We start from the raw sequence: 17112 nt of genomic DNA, 5'->3' as shown, positions 1-17112 counted from the left end.
ATACAGGGTGTTCCATTTAAAAAAAATCGAGAAATGGAGCTTTAAAATTCGTAAAATATGATTGCTAACACCCTGTATATGACAGAAGGAAACAATTTAAGTCAAAGTAATTCTCCATTCTTCTAGAATCCCAATTAAGTCCAATATTGACATTGAATTAACATTTCTAGTATCAAGAAGAAATTAAATATTTATATTTTATATATATTTTTTTTATATTTGTTTAATTTATTCATACATCAATACATAATAATATAAATTACATGAATGTAGGAATGTAGGAACATACTCATAGGCACCTAGGTAACTTAAAACCTGAATGAGCCTGTTTACAAGATTTTTTATATTACAAAATATCAATAAATCCATCTGATGCTAATTTATATTCACTTAAGACCTAAACTACATATTCGGTTACTTAAACCTAACCTATATAAATTCCAATTTATAATTTTAACTGCTGTTAAATAGTTCTTTAACTTTTTTATTATTTGTATAAATATAATGTCTGCAAGATTTCTTAAATTTTTTTTTATTCGCTATTTTTCTTATATCTTTTGGAACTAAATTAAATATTTTTGGTGCAAAATAATTTATAAAACGCTTATTTAAATTTGTATTACTTTTGGGAGTTTTTAAGTGTTCATTCATCTTATTGCGAGTATTAAAGGTATGTGTTACAGCAATATTCAGTTCAGGATTTTTATGAACAAAGCAACAAACTTCCAAAACATAAAGTGATCGGACATCAAATATATCACATGAGTACAATAAATTGGTTGAATATAGTTTATTTTTCCCAAACATGATTTTTAAAATATAATTTTGTACCACATTTAAGGGTTTCAAAGAAGTTTGGTACAGTCCACCCCATGCAACAATACCGTATCTAATCAATGACTCAACCAATGCCCTATAAACTGCAACCAACAATTTCCGGCTTAAGATTTGTTTTAGAATGTAAAATTTGTGTAAGAGTTTTCGAATATTTTTGGTTAGATTTAAAATGTGGTGATTCCATTTTAGATGCTTATCAATAGTAACACCCAAATATTTAGTGAAGTAAACTTCTTTAATAATATTATCCTGTTGTGTATTGTTTTCTATATCAAGAGAATTAAATGATGGGCGGTTTGCTTCAGTTAATGAAAATGCAATATAGTGAGTTTTTGATATGTTAAGTGATAATTTAAAAGTGTCTAGCCAGTTTTTTATCTTACGTATTCCGATTATTGCACTGTCTTTCACATTTTCCCATGTTGTTCCAGAGAAAATTATTGCCGTATCATCTGCGTATGATATAACAGCACCATCTTTAATTTTTAATTCTGTTAGTGAGTTAATATATGTAATGAACAGTAAAGGTCCTAACACGGTTCCCTGAGGTATTCCTATTTTTATTTCTAATGGTTCACTTAATGTATCCTCAATTTTTAAATATTGCTGCCTTCCAGTTAAACAACTTTGAAAAACCTCCAATACTGGGCCCCTAACTCCATTTGAAGATAAAACATCCAAGAGAAGATCATAGGGCACAGTATCAAAGGCCTTTGCCAAATCCAGGAATACTGTAATACATTTCTTGTTCTTTTCCAGTTTATCTGTTATTTGTTTAGTAAGTTGATATAGGGCATCTGTTGTACTTGACCCACTAAGAAAACCGTATTGTCGTTTCGATATTAAGTTTTTACTTTGCAAAAATGTCATTAACCTATCTTTCAGGCACTTCTCAAAAACTTTAGCAAAATTATTTATTACACTGATTGGTCGATAATTATTTATATTACTTTTTTCTCCGGATTTAAAAATAGGTGACACAATTGATATTTTAAATTGTTCAGGGACTTTTCCCGTAGTGAATATTAAATTAATAATATGGGCGAGGGGGCGAACTAAAAATAAATGTGTCTTTTTTATTAAAGAAGAGGTAAAGTTATCTATCCCTGGAGAGCTATTGTTCTTAAGATTGTTAATCTGTTTAATTATATCATTATTATCAACTGGACTTAAATAAAATGAATTCAACAAGGTTGTATTTACATCTATTTCATTCTGGCTAGTTTTAATTTTGTTATACATTTCCAGTCCAATGTTAGTAAAGTAATTGTTACAATAATCGGCCAAACTCTTGATATTCGTAAAGGGGATGTTAGTTTTATTATTTACAATGGGAAGTATGTTTTTTTTAATTTTTGACTGACCATTAGTCGCTTCTGTTATTAATTTGTAAACTCTTTTAAGATTACTGCCAGCATTTTCAATTTCCGTTTTATAATATGTGTGTTTAGTTTTATTTATTAGTTTATTTAGGTTATTTCTATAATTTTTGTAAATCAGATTATCATTTTCATTAAAAGTTTGCAAAAGTAGTTTTTTCATTTTGTCTCTTTTCTTTATACTGGTTATTATACCATTGGTTATCCAAGGTTTACGTTTTTCATATTCTTTTATGTGAATCGTCTTTGTGTAACTGGCCTGGTCGCGATAGGTTACTAAAATTTTATAAAAACTATCTGTTGCTCTGGCTGAATCCGTTTCAGATAGGACAGTGTTCCAGCTTTCTTCTTGTAAAAGATTATAGAAAATTTGTTCATTTAGTCTATTTATTTTTTTAATTATATGTTTATTTTTATTGCAATTTAAATTTTTTTTAGATATGTTTAACATAACGGGATAGTGATCTGTCACATCAGCATGTAGTAAATATGAGTTGACCTGCATCGTATTATTATTTTTTTTGTTAAAGAAAATGTGATCAAGACATGTACTTGTTTCTGGGGTAATTCTTGTCGGAGAGTTTACACATGATAAAAAGCCGAAGTGATTTAAAAGGGAAAGATATGAGTTTACGCAGTCATCATCCTTGTTTAAAATATTTATGTTAATATCACCCAAAAAAATATTAAATTCACTTTTTTTACATTCTTGTAAATAAATTCCAAGGTCATTCAAAAAAAGGCGTTTATCTGTATTAGGGGTTCTGTAAGTGCAAATCACGCTGATAGTAGTGGCATCTTTTTTTAGATTGATCTGACTCAGTGTAACATTTGAATTTTTAAGTAAAACGTGATTAATATCAAAAGTTATATCGGATTTTACAAAAATGACAACACCATCATTTCTATTATATTTTGCTCCATTATAAAACATCTTATAGCCGTCAATATTATATTGATTGTCATAACTTTCAAAAGATTCTCCTAAAACAATTATATCGCTAAAATTTAACTCATAAGCTTGCAAGTATGCTACTAGTTCATTAAAATTCTTATGTATAGATCTAATATTAAAATGTAAAATATTAAAAAAAATATTATTGAGATTAATTTTACTTGTAATTGATTCACTGTCGACAGTCTCCTGATGCAATACATTATCCAGAACTTCTAGGTTTTGTAATAGTACTATTTCAGGTTGTTCACATACCATTAAGATTACCCATGATAATCTATTTTCGTTCGCAGAAGATTCAACTGGTACTGATAAGATGGACATTCTGGGTTGTTTGCTTCATGAACTGTGTTGTAATTACTTTTGTATTTCATGTTTGCTGAAATGCAGTTGACGCATTTTTTTTGTAATTTCGGACATTCAGATACATCATGTTTGTTGGAGCAAAATTCACATACAGCTTCATTAGGACAATTTTCAATTTTGTGGTAAAATTGTTGACACTTAAAACATCGCTGTATACTCAAATCCTCGTATACTGGATACCTTTGCCAACCAAAGAAAATTTTCTTTTCATATATCAGTTTACTAAATAAAATGGGGTCACATTCACCAAAAACTATGGATTTACCTTTGTCATTTCTAGCTTTTTTATTATATGTTATTTTAAGTTTATTTTGCTCGGTGATAAAATTGTTTTGCTTTCTTATAGAGTTCTCTATCTCCTTTTCGCTAAGATTGGTGGTACATCCTATTATTTTGAACCTCGGTAGCCTTAATTTTGTTACTTGTACTTCATAGTTCTTTAATTTGGATTCTGCTTCTTTTTTTAGAATGTCAACATGTTCCTTATTGCAGCATTGAATAAGAATACTACTATCTTTTATTTTTTTAGTATTTTTTACGGCAATTCGAAGATCTTTTGAAACTATAGCTTCCTTTATATCCTTTTCAGTTTTTTCGGCAGTTTGTTTTTGCTTTGGTTTAATAATGATTCCGGGAAGATTTATGTTTATTTTTGGTGATTTTTTTATTTCAGTTTGTGCTATTTGACTATATGATGATGTTGTTATTGGTATACGTGATGATTCGGACTCCGTTAGTTTTTGTTTAAGTAACGTTATTATTTCATCCTTGGATTCAATAATTTTTATTTTGTCTTCTATTGAGTTTTGAAGTAGAGTGTGCGTCTCGAATTGTAGACATTTTTCACAATAAAATCTCAATATTCGATGTTCTTTTAATTCTAGAATCGAAGTTTCAGCCTGTGATAGATGACTGCATTGTTTACAGTATTTTTTCTTGCATATATCACATGAAAAAAGGGGGTTCCTTCTTCCGCCCACCTCCAGGCAAACAGTGCACTCCATCTTACTGCTATTTGTAATATCTCAAATAACCAAATTCGCTAATTGTACAAATCATAGTACAATTCTGTTTCCTGCACAGCCTCGACAACGTATGTATCTGGCCACGTTAGAATCGCAGTTTTTTTCCTGCGGAATTCAGTGACTTAGTCCAGCAACACCAGATAAATTATTGTTTATTATAAAGCTTTTTATGTTTTTAGCTACGGTATGCCTTCAATGAACAACTAATCCGTCACTTCTCTTAAAACACTTCATTCAATATCCAGTAACACCAATCAAAAATACTTAAGTTTAGTTTGACCACTAAAATTTTTGTGTTTTACGGAGCACAACATTTTACGTGTTTACTGTACCGAAGTCGCTCGAATGTTGAAATGATGTAATGATTTTTAGATTTGTTTTATAAAAAAAATTATTGCAGTCAAACTGCGCATGACAAAGCAGCCATATTTAGCGCATATACTAGGTAGCCTAAGGCGGTCTTAAAAATAAAATAAAAAGAATGGCATTCCATTTAAAAAAAATGCTGCTTATATCGCCCTACTTTGTTGAAGCACCCTGTATACTTCAAAATATTTTCCAGATATGCGCTATCAGGTCCCAACATTTTTTTAAGAGGTTAGAAATTTTTAACCTCATTTTTTTTAGGCTTTATGGAAGACCGACGCACTGTTGCAGGACCCTGTATATAAAATTATTTATCTTCTTTGTATCTCGTAAGAAATTCTTCCAGAAAACACGTTTTCTACCCAGAAGAAATCTACTATTTTGGTTCGAATGGTAAACTTTAAAGGATATGGATAAACATGAAACAAGGAGAGAACATCGATGTATACTCTGAAGTAGTGGAAGTCGTGAAAATGATGATAGCATTCGCCATTCCCCAACTTTTTCCTGTATAACTACAAAATATTTTTGAAGAATCTGTTGCCGATTTGAACATAGACGAGAGTATTAAATTGCGATGTCTTTTAAAAAAAATAAGATTGGTTCTCCTAGCACGATAATGATGATATCTTGGAGACGGTAGCAGGTGTACAATTTTTTAACGCTGGATCTGAATAGTCCATACTGGCAAGTACAATGCATCTAAAAGATAAGAAAAAAACTTTATTCTTACTTCTTTTGGCAGATTACAGTCATTCACTTTTAATCCTAAAGAGCTCCAGCTAATTTTTGAAGGGCTTATGGAAACTGCTTTACATGGAATAACTTGGGAATCATGCTTAGCTTATCTGGATGACATAATTATATTGGAAAAATATTTTAAAATCATTTCAGCTCTAAAAGAACAATCTGACACTTCTAAAAATTGTCGTTTCGTTCAAAAAGGAGTTTCATACCTCGGCCATGTAATATCAAAAAATGGTGTCAAGACTGATCCACATAAAGTAGAAGCAATCAAGAATTTTCGACAACCAACTGACAAACACCAGTTAAGAAGCTCTCTTTAGGCCCTCTGTACATATTACAGAAGATTTGTAAAAAACTTCACTGTTGCAAAATCTCTACAACGTTGCAAAATCTCTACATAAGCTGACAAACAACAGAATAATATTTAATTGGTCAGCACACTGTGACAAACGTTTATTTTAGATACATATACCAGCAATATGGGAAGCCGTTCTTTCACAAAAATATGAAGATGGCGAGGAAGTGAGAGCTTATTTCAGTAAAACGCTATCAATGCCAGAAAGAAACTATTCTGTGACCAGATGAGAGCTATTGGTAGGTAGCAGAAAAACCTATTGAACATTTCCATAAATTTTTTTATGGTCAATGATTCATCCCTAGGATTGACCATGCTTCTCGGAAATGGCTCTTTCAATTAAACAACCCTAAAGGTCTAATATGAAAATCAATTTAGACATAAACATGATAGGTTCTGCCCTTTTTTAAATATTGTACGTCCTTTTACATTTAGTGGTGTGTTATTTGTATCTTAAATATCTTAATTTGTGACATTGTATTTCTCACTATTTGGAACTTGCTGCGTAATTGCGTGTAACTAACAATTAGCACTGATGATGGCTCATAGACCGAAAGCGCTCTGCTAAGACATTAATAAATATTTTGCTCCGAATATATCTGGTTTGATTATACTAGAACATAGGAAAGATGAACATCACCAAAATTCCGATAATTATCCAGAAGACATGTCAGCATTGTCTTAAAAAGGAATTCAAAAAAACGCTTCAGCTTTTTTATTTGTCATCGTATTGGCACTAACACTTCTGAAAAGTGAGAGGCCATTAGTATAAAACATCTTATTTATGACCTAGAAGTCCCAAGAAATTTTAAAGCCATAATAAAAACATATTTTTAACAAATCTCCAGAACTAAAAGCTTATTGGGCTCAATGAAATTCGCTGGTTATACAAGATGGATTGTCAAAAAGAATTTGGGAGACTGTAGATGAAAAAAAAGACATATATGACAGTCCTTCTTTGAAAAGGAATTTCAGAAGTTCTTAAAGCTGTCCATGGTGGTGTTGGCGTAGGACATTTTGGAGTTGGTAAGACTTTGTAATAGTGTAAGAAAAGTGTTACTGGCTGAACACTTATAAAGATATTATACGCTGGTGCCGACAGTGAGAGCACTGCTCATCAACCATGGGCCAAGAACCGGGACCAGAGGGAAAATGATACAGTATACATACAAGATTATCCTTTAAAAAAATTGCCATAAATGTTGGACTTATTTTTACTAGCAGCCTCGCAAATCGATATGCTGTAGTTGCTACAAATTACTTTAGTAATTTACCCATTAAGTTATATACTGTATATAGTACCGTATATAATACTATATAGTTGTTGGGAATCTATAAGACCCGTATAACTCCCCTACACCCTAAGTCTGATGGAATGGTTGAGAGATTTAATTTCGCTTTTGAAATATCCAGAATCAATCAAAATTTTAAAACGCCCATTTGAGTACGCTTTCACTCTTTTTTTCAGGAAATATATTCATTTTGTTAGAGATTTTTAAAAACAAAATTATCAGTTTACTCTTTCTAGTTTGCTTGTTTTTAATGAGGTGACCTTGGGAATTCTAAAGTCACATCATGCAGGCTCAGTTGTTATAAGTTTATTTGAGAGTTCGAAACCATTTTATCCATATAAGATTATCCAGCGCTTACATGCACAGGGTGTTATTTAAGTACGTGGCCAAACTCCAGGAGGTGATTCTATGAGTAATTTCAAGATGAAAAGTTCACATAAACATAGGTCCAGAAATGCTTCATTTTCAAGATACAGAGTGTTAAACTTTTTTTAAAAATCGTTTTTTCCTAAATATCGTAATAAGCTTTCATTTTGTTCAAAATTAACAGTGATATTAAGGGCAGTAAGAGGCTAATTTAGCCCCAATTAGATTAAAATTATTATGTCCAGAGACTTTTTTTAATGTTTTTATTTGTTTTGAATTAAGCAGCTAAAAATACAACTTTTTTGTCTCCTGAGTTTCTTACATATCTCTCTTCGTTTGCGAGATAAAAAATTAAAATCACTTTATAGCATGTCCCCGGGAAAATAACATAATAAAATATTAGAACCAGCAAACTAATTAAGCAATAAAAATTAGACGAAAGTCGTCGATTGAATGTTTTCGCACAGACTAAAACTAATTTCGATAAGACAAATTATAAATAATTTATAACAGCAATGTTTTAAAAGTAACAAAAAATAAGAGTGCCATGGAAGGAAAAACAATTAATATTCAAACAAATCTGACTGACATATGACACAACATACTTAAAACAGTGCGTACTTAACGATTGAAGTTATTTGAACTATTTCAAAGAGTATTAAGCTAATAAAATTACAAATATTGGAAAACGGTTCAATTTACAAACACAGAAATGGCCGATATGCATTTTGTTTATGGAATGGCTGAAGGCAATTCTAGAGCTGCTAGGCGCATTTATCAAGAAAGATACCCTCATCGCATTATACCAAATAGACAACCATTTGTCAGAATACATCAAAGGCTGTGCGAATCAGATACATTTCAAAGGTCGTCTGCTGTAATTGGGAGACCTGCCACAGTAAGAACAGTGGAGATTGAGGAAGCGGTTTTACATGAAGTTGAGCGTAGCCCCGATACAAGTACACGCAAAATTGTAGAACAGTTAGATATTTCTCACTTTACTGTATGGCAGATATTAAGAGATTATCAACTGTATCCTTACTACATAACTTACCACATAAAACGTGTTCAACAACAGGTAGCGTTTCCAAAATTTCTATCCCGTATTTTATTTACCAATGAAGCGTGTTTTTCCTGAAATTCAATTTTCACAATAATCATATCTGGGCTGAAGAAAGTCCCCATGTGGTTACAAAAGTTAATTTTCAGCAACCGTTTTCTGTGAATATTTGATATTGTAGATGGTTATCTCATTGAACCTCATTTTTTACCCCCGAGAATAAATGGTCAAGAATATCGTAATTTTTGGAGTTTATTTTACCTGGACTATTAGAAAATGTCCTGCTGTCACCTCACTTTAGCATAGTATCTCACCAATTTTTGGTTACAACTTTTGGCGAAAACTGGATCGGGCGCGCAGGTCCACAGTCATGGCCACCCAGGCCACCGGATTTAAATCCGTTAGATTTTTTTCTTTGGGGGCATTTAAAGTCCCTCGTTTACAAAACTCCAGTAAACACTGAAGAAGAATTAACCCAACGGATACGGGATTCATGTGATCAGATAGCATAGCAAAAACATACGCCGGGAATATTTCAGTGAGTTCGGCAATCAATGTTAAGACGAGCTAATGTTTGCATTGTGGTTGAAGGAGGGCATTTTCAGCAACTATTATTATAAGTCTGGTGTTATTTATTATTAAATTTTTTTTATTGAAATAAAAGTTTAAGGATAGATGTAAAAATAGGTTTGTTTAAATTTGAACAAAATCGACTGAAAGCTTATTAAGATATTTAGGAAAAACCGATTTTTAAAAAAAGTTTCACAACCTGTATCTTGAAAATTAAGCAAGGGACCAAATTCTGGACCGATGTTTATGTGAACTTTTCATCTTGAAATTACTCATAGAATCACCTCCTGGAGTTTGTCCACGTACTTAAATAACACCCTGTATATTGCAGGCCCTGTACATTTTAAGGCCTCAGAGCTATGTTCTTGAGGTCTTAAATTGACGTCGTATTTCTTAAATATTTATTCTTTAAATTTATTTAATTTTGTTTGCATAAAAATAGCCCCGTCTCCTTTTAAGTTTCCTCCAGACTTCTAAGCACGATTTTTAGATAAGGAATTATAAGAAGTCATTTGGTGCTTAAAAGATCATCAAGCAATTCAAATCACAATTCGTGGATTTTCGCCATAGCACTCTCATGAAAAATCGTTATTAAATATATTTATTTTCTCAACTTAAATGTGTTAACTTATCTGTTCTTTTATGCAATGTAAGTTTACAATTATTGCTAATACCATTTTTAACTTAGTTAGGTTATTACATAAAGAAAAAAATTATTTACCATCATTTAATGATGTTATACGACTTTCTTTAATTTGATACGGTGGTAACCTTAAGCGAGTTTTATGCTTGGTTGGCTTTAGTGTTTATAATTATATTTACCCTTGGGGAAATGCAAGTAGATGTTCAGGGGCAGGTGGTAGACTTTACATCTGTAATTAACTATGAAATAATATACAATATTTATAAACTATCTATCAGGTATAAAATATACGATCAGAATAGTTTTTTTTATTTGTTAGTGTTCTATTTATAAAAATACTATGTTTTTGTTAGTTTTTTTCAATATTGTATGTATTTGAAATTAACATTTTAAAAATAATGTTTGTTACTTACCGTAATAAAACTTTTAATCAGATTATAATAATAGTTTAATGATAAGATAATAGGGTTGTACAACATGCTTAACTAAGGCTATATGTATAATATAAGTAACATAGTGACATTAAGAGGTATGGTAAGGGTTTATCATATGAGCAACCCATATTTGGCTCTAAATCGAGTTGGTAGTTCATGAAAAATTATAGAAATTACCTAGAGTTCTGTGAACTAATATTCATATAAATGGAAGTATCATCACAATGACAAATTTTAATGTGATCGGCAAAAGAATAAGTAATTGGACAAATGCTAATGGATAATAAAAGAAAATTGTGGGTCTGGATTAAGAGACTAAATGGCATGTGACTGAAAAATAAATGAATGAGTTTACTTAAAACAGGATTCTTTCATGATAATTTTCTTAGTCCTCCACTCTTAATTGTCCTCCCCCTCTTATCTTTTGAATGCGTTTATATAAACATTTGAAATTTGGCACACATCATTAGCAACCTAAATACTACTTTTTGGTCCCTAGCTGATTTTGCAAAACTTCAACATGGCGGCGGGACGCCATTTTAGATTAGTGCAGTCCACTTATGACCACTTTTTTTTTGTAAATAGGATTTGTAAAAAAAAACGAAATTATAAAGTGACATTAATACGAATTGTTATGCACCGTATTAGTTGCAGGATTAGTAAGATTTTAAAGCAGAGGCATTGATCTACGTTAGGAGCAACATAAATTTACAATTAAAGTATTCCATTTTTAAAACTTCCTAAGGGCCGAGGCGCGGACTACTCTATAGGTAATTTACTGACAAGTATACTTAGCAGAAAGCGAAACCTACCAAGATCTTGGAGAAAATTAATACTGAATGCACGATACAAACAATATAAAGATCTGCATTAAATAAAGGGAGCTTCGAGAAAGTACCCGATAGTTCAAAACTACTGTAGCGTTTTTACCCGATGTCGTTAGGTGTGAATTTAAACAATCAAAAAAATAGTCAACTAATTTATTTATCTATTTACACTACAAAACACGATCACTTCCTACTACTCGAAATATTTATTTTCACGGTTTTAATTTACAATGATTTATGTCCGATTCAAATCTCGCGCCAATATTCCGAACTTTATTTCACTAAACTGACTTACATCGGCGATGCGGCTTCTTATATACTTGGTGGGATGCTGTTCCGGAAGATTCACGCCAACCTTAGAGACATCGTGCGGTGTGCCAGTTGTGTCATTGAGAATGACGGAGAATAAGCTGGTTTTTCGGTATTTACAATATCTTTACATTCCCTTTGTTTGAGGCCATACATTTTCGGATATTAGGGCTCTTCCTTTAAAGGCTGTAGGCTGTCTACTTGATATAATATATGCCTTTCTCGTAATCTCTTGAGTGAGATAGTCCTATGGTTGAAACCTTTGGAGTGACGCTCACATTACGAGATTTTAGATAAAAGATTTTTACTCTCTCATGAGAGTAAAAATAAAGAAATAAATAATAAATAAAATATTTGCAAAAAAAATTATTTTTTAAAAATGTCGATGACTCGGAAGTTCGAGAAAAAACAATGATAGTAAAAAATTGATTTCACTCTTCTCAAGTAAATTGACTGAATACCTATTTCAATATTTCATTATAAATATACAGGACATTGAAAGTGATCGGTTTTTATGAGGATACAAAACAATAAATACGAGAATAGTAGTAATCAAATTAAATACATAAAAAGAATGTTAACTAAGTAATTAATTTAAAAAAAATGATTGTGCTCAAAAACAACTAAAAAAAAATTTCATTGCATATAACTTTTTGATAAAAAATATGCCTCAAGATCCTTATAATTTCACATAGAATTCAAATATGAAATAATATTAAGGAAAGTTAGTGGTAAAACTGTCTCGTAATTTAATCTTGAGTGAGAGTTATTAATTTAAAAAATATTATAAAACATATATTTCTCGATCATAAACACTCGTTGTTTAAATAATTTTTTCTTCACCATAACAACTTCATCAATAATTAATTAATAGCAATGGGCAACAGTGATTCTGCGGCCTAAAAGGTTAAAGTCAATTTTTTTATAAGAGTAGTGTGCTAAATACTAAATCAATATCAGATTTGGAAAATAGGCTCTAATTTTTGAGATAGAGACTAATAACTATTTTACTGAAGAAACCTAAATAAAAATGCCAATATATTTAGAAAAAAAAATATTGAACTCTTTTTTAAGAATGATACAAAAACTAAAAATATGTATTTTGTTTATTCAAAACATAAAAAAAAATACAAAAAACTTTTCCTGTAGGATTTTCTAGCAGGTTTTTGCTTAGGACGAAGGACCAGCAGTAGTCTGACATCATGTGGGTGTCCCATCGACCTTGGTATCTTTCTTCCATTATCCTAATGTCCTGGTGGAACCGTTCTCCTTGTTCTTCACTGTAATCGCTCAGGTTATTCGGAAATTTCCCAATAAATATTTGACCACTAAAACAAAGCTTTTAGTCATGATTCAGATTCAAGTTCTGTCATATAGTTTATGAATTTAGTGTCTTTTATAACAGTACGTATTTGAGGTCCATCGAAAATACCTGCTTTAAATTTTCCATACTGAGAGCTGTACATTTTTGACACACATATTTAAAACAGCCTTATCAAAAGCTTTGATAAATTGATTCATTAGGCCAAGCTTGATGTAAAGTAATGGAAGAAGGATATATTGTCTATATATTGTCTCGCCTTATCATTAGTGGTTCATGAACCACATTTTTTCCTACCTCCATAGCTTCTCTCAAAGGTCAAACTTTTCTATTCCAATGTTAATTTTTTGCTCCACTATTCCATGAACAAATGAAACAGGGGTATTTAGTATATCCACCTTGCTGGCCTAATAAAATATTTACCATTTTCAAATCGACGCAAACTGACCACTGATGTTGTGCATATAAAATCTTTTCTAAAACAATTTTTATATTTTGGTATTCTTCTTTTAGTTTGGTAGTATGACCGATTAGAACCGAAGCAAATATATTTCCATTGTGCAGCAGTATACATTTTAGACTTATTTTTGAGCTATCTATAAAAAGCCTCCAATATTCTGGCTTATATTTGTGAAGGCCCATATTAAGACAGTGTTTTTGTTTTAATCTGGAGGCAAGGCATTTTGGTCGATTTTTTTGATAAATTCAAATCACAAACTAAGTCATTGAGCTCCTTTTGAGAAAATCATTGTTTTGTAAATTTACTTTCTTCGAACTCACTTGCACTGTCGATTGTCTGACATCTCTAACATTTCAACGTCATCACAGTTTGTAGTAGATGATCCGGAAAACAGTGGAATTGGCAAATCATCGCTGTGCAATACTGCGGATGTAGCCGATTCCACATTAGGATAAGCCCAAGTACGTTTTTTATACCGGTTATTACCTTTCACATGCACAAACATAACAATCATTAAAATGATTAGTTGGCTCAGTCCATATCATCGGCACCCAATTCAAGCCCTTTATGTCCTCCTTGACTTCAGTCTCGCAAAGATTCTACACAAGACTTAGACACGATATTGGGCACCCAATATTTATTCTTCTGTGTAAGGTTTATCCCAAAGTATGCTTGGTAGGTCTTTTCAACAAATTCTGTGATATTTTTTCTTTGCCTTAAAACAATATTTGCCACATATATAATAAAAACTGTTAGGGTCGTTAACACAAGGTTTACGTGGCAAACTTATATTTTTCATGACAGAAAGAACTTTTATACTTAAAATAAGACATAAACTGAGAAGTTTGGGTGCAAAACCGGATATATCCACTTTTGACCGAAAATCGTTTTTTGACGGTTTTTGGGTCTTTGTTATCATTTCTATAGGTTCATATAATTGTTTGGAAGCAAAATTTCAAAATTATGATAACAAAAGCGGATATATTCAAATAAATAAGTTGTGCGTATTCTATTGCACTTTTTATTATATATTCTAGTAGTTGTTGTTTGGACGTTGAGTTGTGATTCCACGCGCTTTTAACTCCTGTAAAACCAGTCAAATAAAATTGTTCTTTTAGTGTTTTAAATTCATAAGATATCAAGTCATTACAACAAAAGAAAAATACGTTGAAATATATTCGGAAGTGGGTTTGGTGAAAACACTGGGCCTTCACTGGCAAATGTATAATGTTAAAGAACTGAAAAGGTATATCAAAAAATAAAGGAAATTTCAGAATGCAAAAGAATTCACTTAAAAAAAATGAGAATGAACATAACAAAACCACTGTTAAAATTAATGTGTCTCAATTTTATCGGTTTACATTATTGGGTGGCACAGTTTGGGAATCACTTCTTAAGAAGGGAAAATCAGAAGACAACATACAGCTTAGCACGCTACCACAAGGTAATTCCATACCAGAAAAAAAGTTTAAATCATTTGATGGGACATTTTTAAGATGATTGGCGAAACAGGGAAGATTTTTTGTGGTACAAAAAAAATGCAATACATATTTAATTTTCTTTTTATTACTTTTGTCAAATTAATTAAACTTGATCCAGTTTGTTTAAAGAGAAATAAATATATATTTTTGCTTACTATGTCTCATTTGTGTGCAAAAATGGATATATACAAACTTTTATTGCTACTAATAATGACGAATTGTTAATTTTTTTTGTTTCTTTTTATGTTAATAAATTGGTCAACCCCGCTTAATTAAAGCTATTATTTAATATTAACTATTTAATATTTAATATTAAAATATTACTATTTTTAAAAATAAATATACAAGGTGTTTTTCATGTTTCTTGAAAATTTTATGAAAGTGGATATATTCGGTTATGCACGCGAACTCCTCAACTGATCACTTCAAGGTTCAACAAAAATATGTGAAGTGATAACAAAATTTATTTATGAATACTCGAATTAAAAAAAAATTCTAATTATTTCTTATCTTGTCTCCTTTATCTCCGGAACGAAAGCCAATCTAAAAAAAGTAAATGCATACTTTGCATGACTAATTTAAGTGTTTATAAAAATAATTAACAAAATTAATACCGCAGATTTTTTTATTTTTTTTATTCCGCAGTGTAATCATTCAAAATAATAATACATATGTAACGTGCAGGAGGTAGTGCAATCACCACTACACTAAAGCCTATATAGGCCTATTGTATTCAGAAGCCAGCCTTAACTCATTTATCCGACAGAATCAATAAGGGTGACGACAAGAGGGCGACCCAGCGGAAATCCTCTGATTTTTCTGAAGTGATGGATTTTTGGATAATGGCGTTTTTGAGAAATCTGCCGCGTATTGAAGAGTGAGCAGAACAATTACACTGTCTTCATTACTTCGTGGTTGCATACCCTGTATATTGAGCCCGTGCTACTTAGTTTTAATTCAACAAATGGCCATATAATTGACAGTGTATAGTCGGAATTATTGTTACCGGGCATAGTTTCCTTCTGGCAGAGACAATTTGCGAATTACTATCAATTTGTCCCGGTACTAGTAGTAGAAGTAGTAAGAATGAAGGACCCGTGTTCTTAGCCTTGCACGTTATCCCAGTCAAGATCTTTAAGATCTTCTTGTTGGAGTGTCGCTGCTTTAAACATTTTCCTTCTCCGGCGACTCCACCTATAGCAAATTTCTAATATGTGGTATGAAATGTGTGCCTTTCTCTTATACCAAGAAGATGTAGATGCCTGTTTAGACAGTTTTTGCCAGTTACGATTTCCGCCTCAAATGCCCTGTCTTTGTTAGGCTTACTTTAGAGGCGCCCAATTATTAAATTGTATTTGTTTGGGTAGGTGAGAAGGTCTTTATATAAATTGCTGCAATAGGTATCATCTCAGTGCTTTTTAAAAGGCATATGTTTTTCCGAGAGCTAATCATAATACACATTTTTAATAAAACACAATACAAAATGATATTATTAGAAAGTAAATAAGGTTTCGAAAGTTATCTAGGGCTTAGAATATTAAAAAAATCAAACATATTAAATTCAAACATAAATAAAATATCTTATTAATTTATTGTGCAAATTGATTTATTATCACAATATTATTTACAAGCACTTACACGTTTTTTTTATATTCATTTAATAAATAATTAAGAACTTAGATTATGCGAACGTCAACGACAATATTTGGAGCTAAAATCATAAACAAGAAAATAGTTTTTTTTTACCAGTGAAATAAAAACAATTTTTATCTGCTTTTTCTCTGGTAGTTTTTATAAGTTTAACAATACTAATACTATAAGAATTTTGATAATTCGGCAACAAATGTATCCTGTTTCAAACATCAGAACATAGATATGCTTGATCATGAAACTTAACCATTAATAGGCCACCACTATTTACACTTTTTGTTACCGAATTGTACAAGTTGTCTTAAGTTTAAGCCATAGATATTTTAGTGAATAGTTACAAAAAAAAGTAGCTGTAGGTATGATATGTTTACAAAAATTATATAGGCTTTTAAGATAAATTATATAGACTTTTTAAAAGTAATTACTGATTTTTCTAATCCTAAAGCAATAATAGGTTAAGCATTTTCATTACAAGTGACGTAAGAATTCGTAAAGAGGTGATATAATAATCGGATAGTTCTCGATAGTCTTAGTCTTTGAACCTATTTAGCGCTATATTAATTATCAAGACTAAAACGGTTTTTGATTTTATTTGCAATGAATTAAATAAGCTAGCAAGTAATTACTTTTTCAAAAGTCATTAGTGTTCTTGAGTTTGTGAGCTTAACC

The 17112-nt window shown here is 31.0% G+C and overlaps 1 protein-coding gene across 1 annotated transcript; it reads right to left on the bottom strand.

Annotated features, from left to right (window-relative positions):
• Window positions 1-370: 370 nt before the first annotated feature.
• LOC126747633 (uncharacterized) lies at window positions 371-4906 on the bottom strand. The gene is made up of 2 exons (XM_050456385.1): window positions 4530-4906; window positions 371-4436 (listed from the first exon to the last, which is right to left on the bottom strand). The coding sequence occupies exons 1-2, from the start codon at window positions 4539-4541 to the stop codon at window positions 3435-3437; spliced, it is 1014 nt and encodes a 337-aa protein (XP_050312342.1). The 5' UTR covers window positions 4542-4906; the 3' UTR covers window positions 371-3434.
• Window positions 4907-17112: the final 12206 nt, after the last annotated feature.

The sequence above is a fragment of the Anthonomus grandis genome, chromosome 2 (genome assembly GCF_022605725.1).
Source record: "Anthonomus grandis grandis chromosome 2, icAntGran1.3, whole genome shotgun sequence".
NCBI classification, from domain to species: domain Eukaryota; kingdom Metazoa; phylum Arthropoda; class Insecta; order Coleoptera; family Curculionidae; genus Anthonomus; species Anthonomus grandis.
The sequence above is the reverse complement of the archived record's forward strand: the minus strand, read 5'-3'. Positions and strand labels throughout refer to the sequence as shown.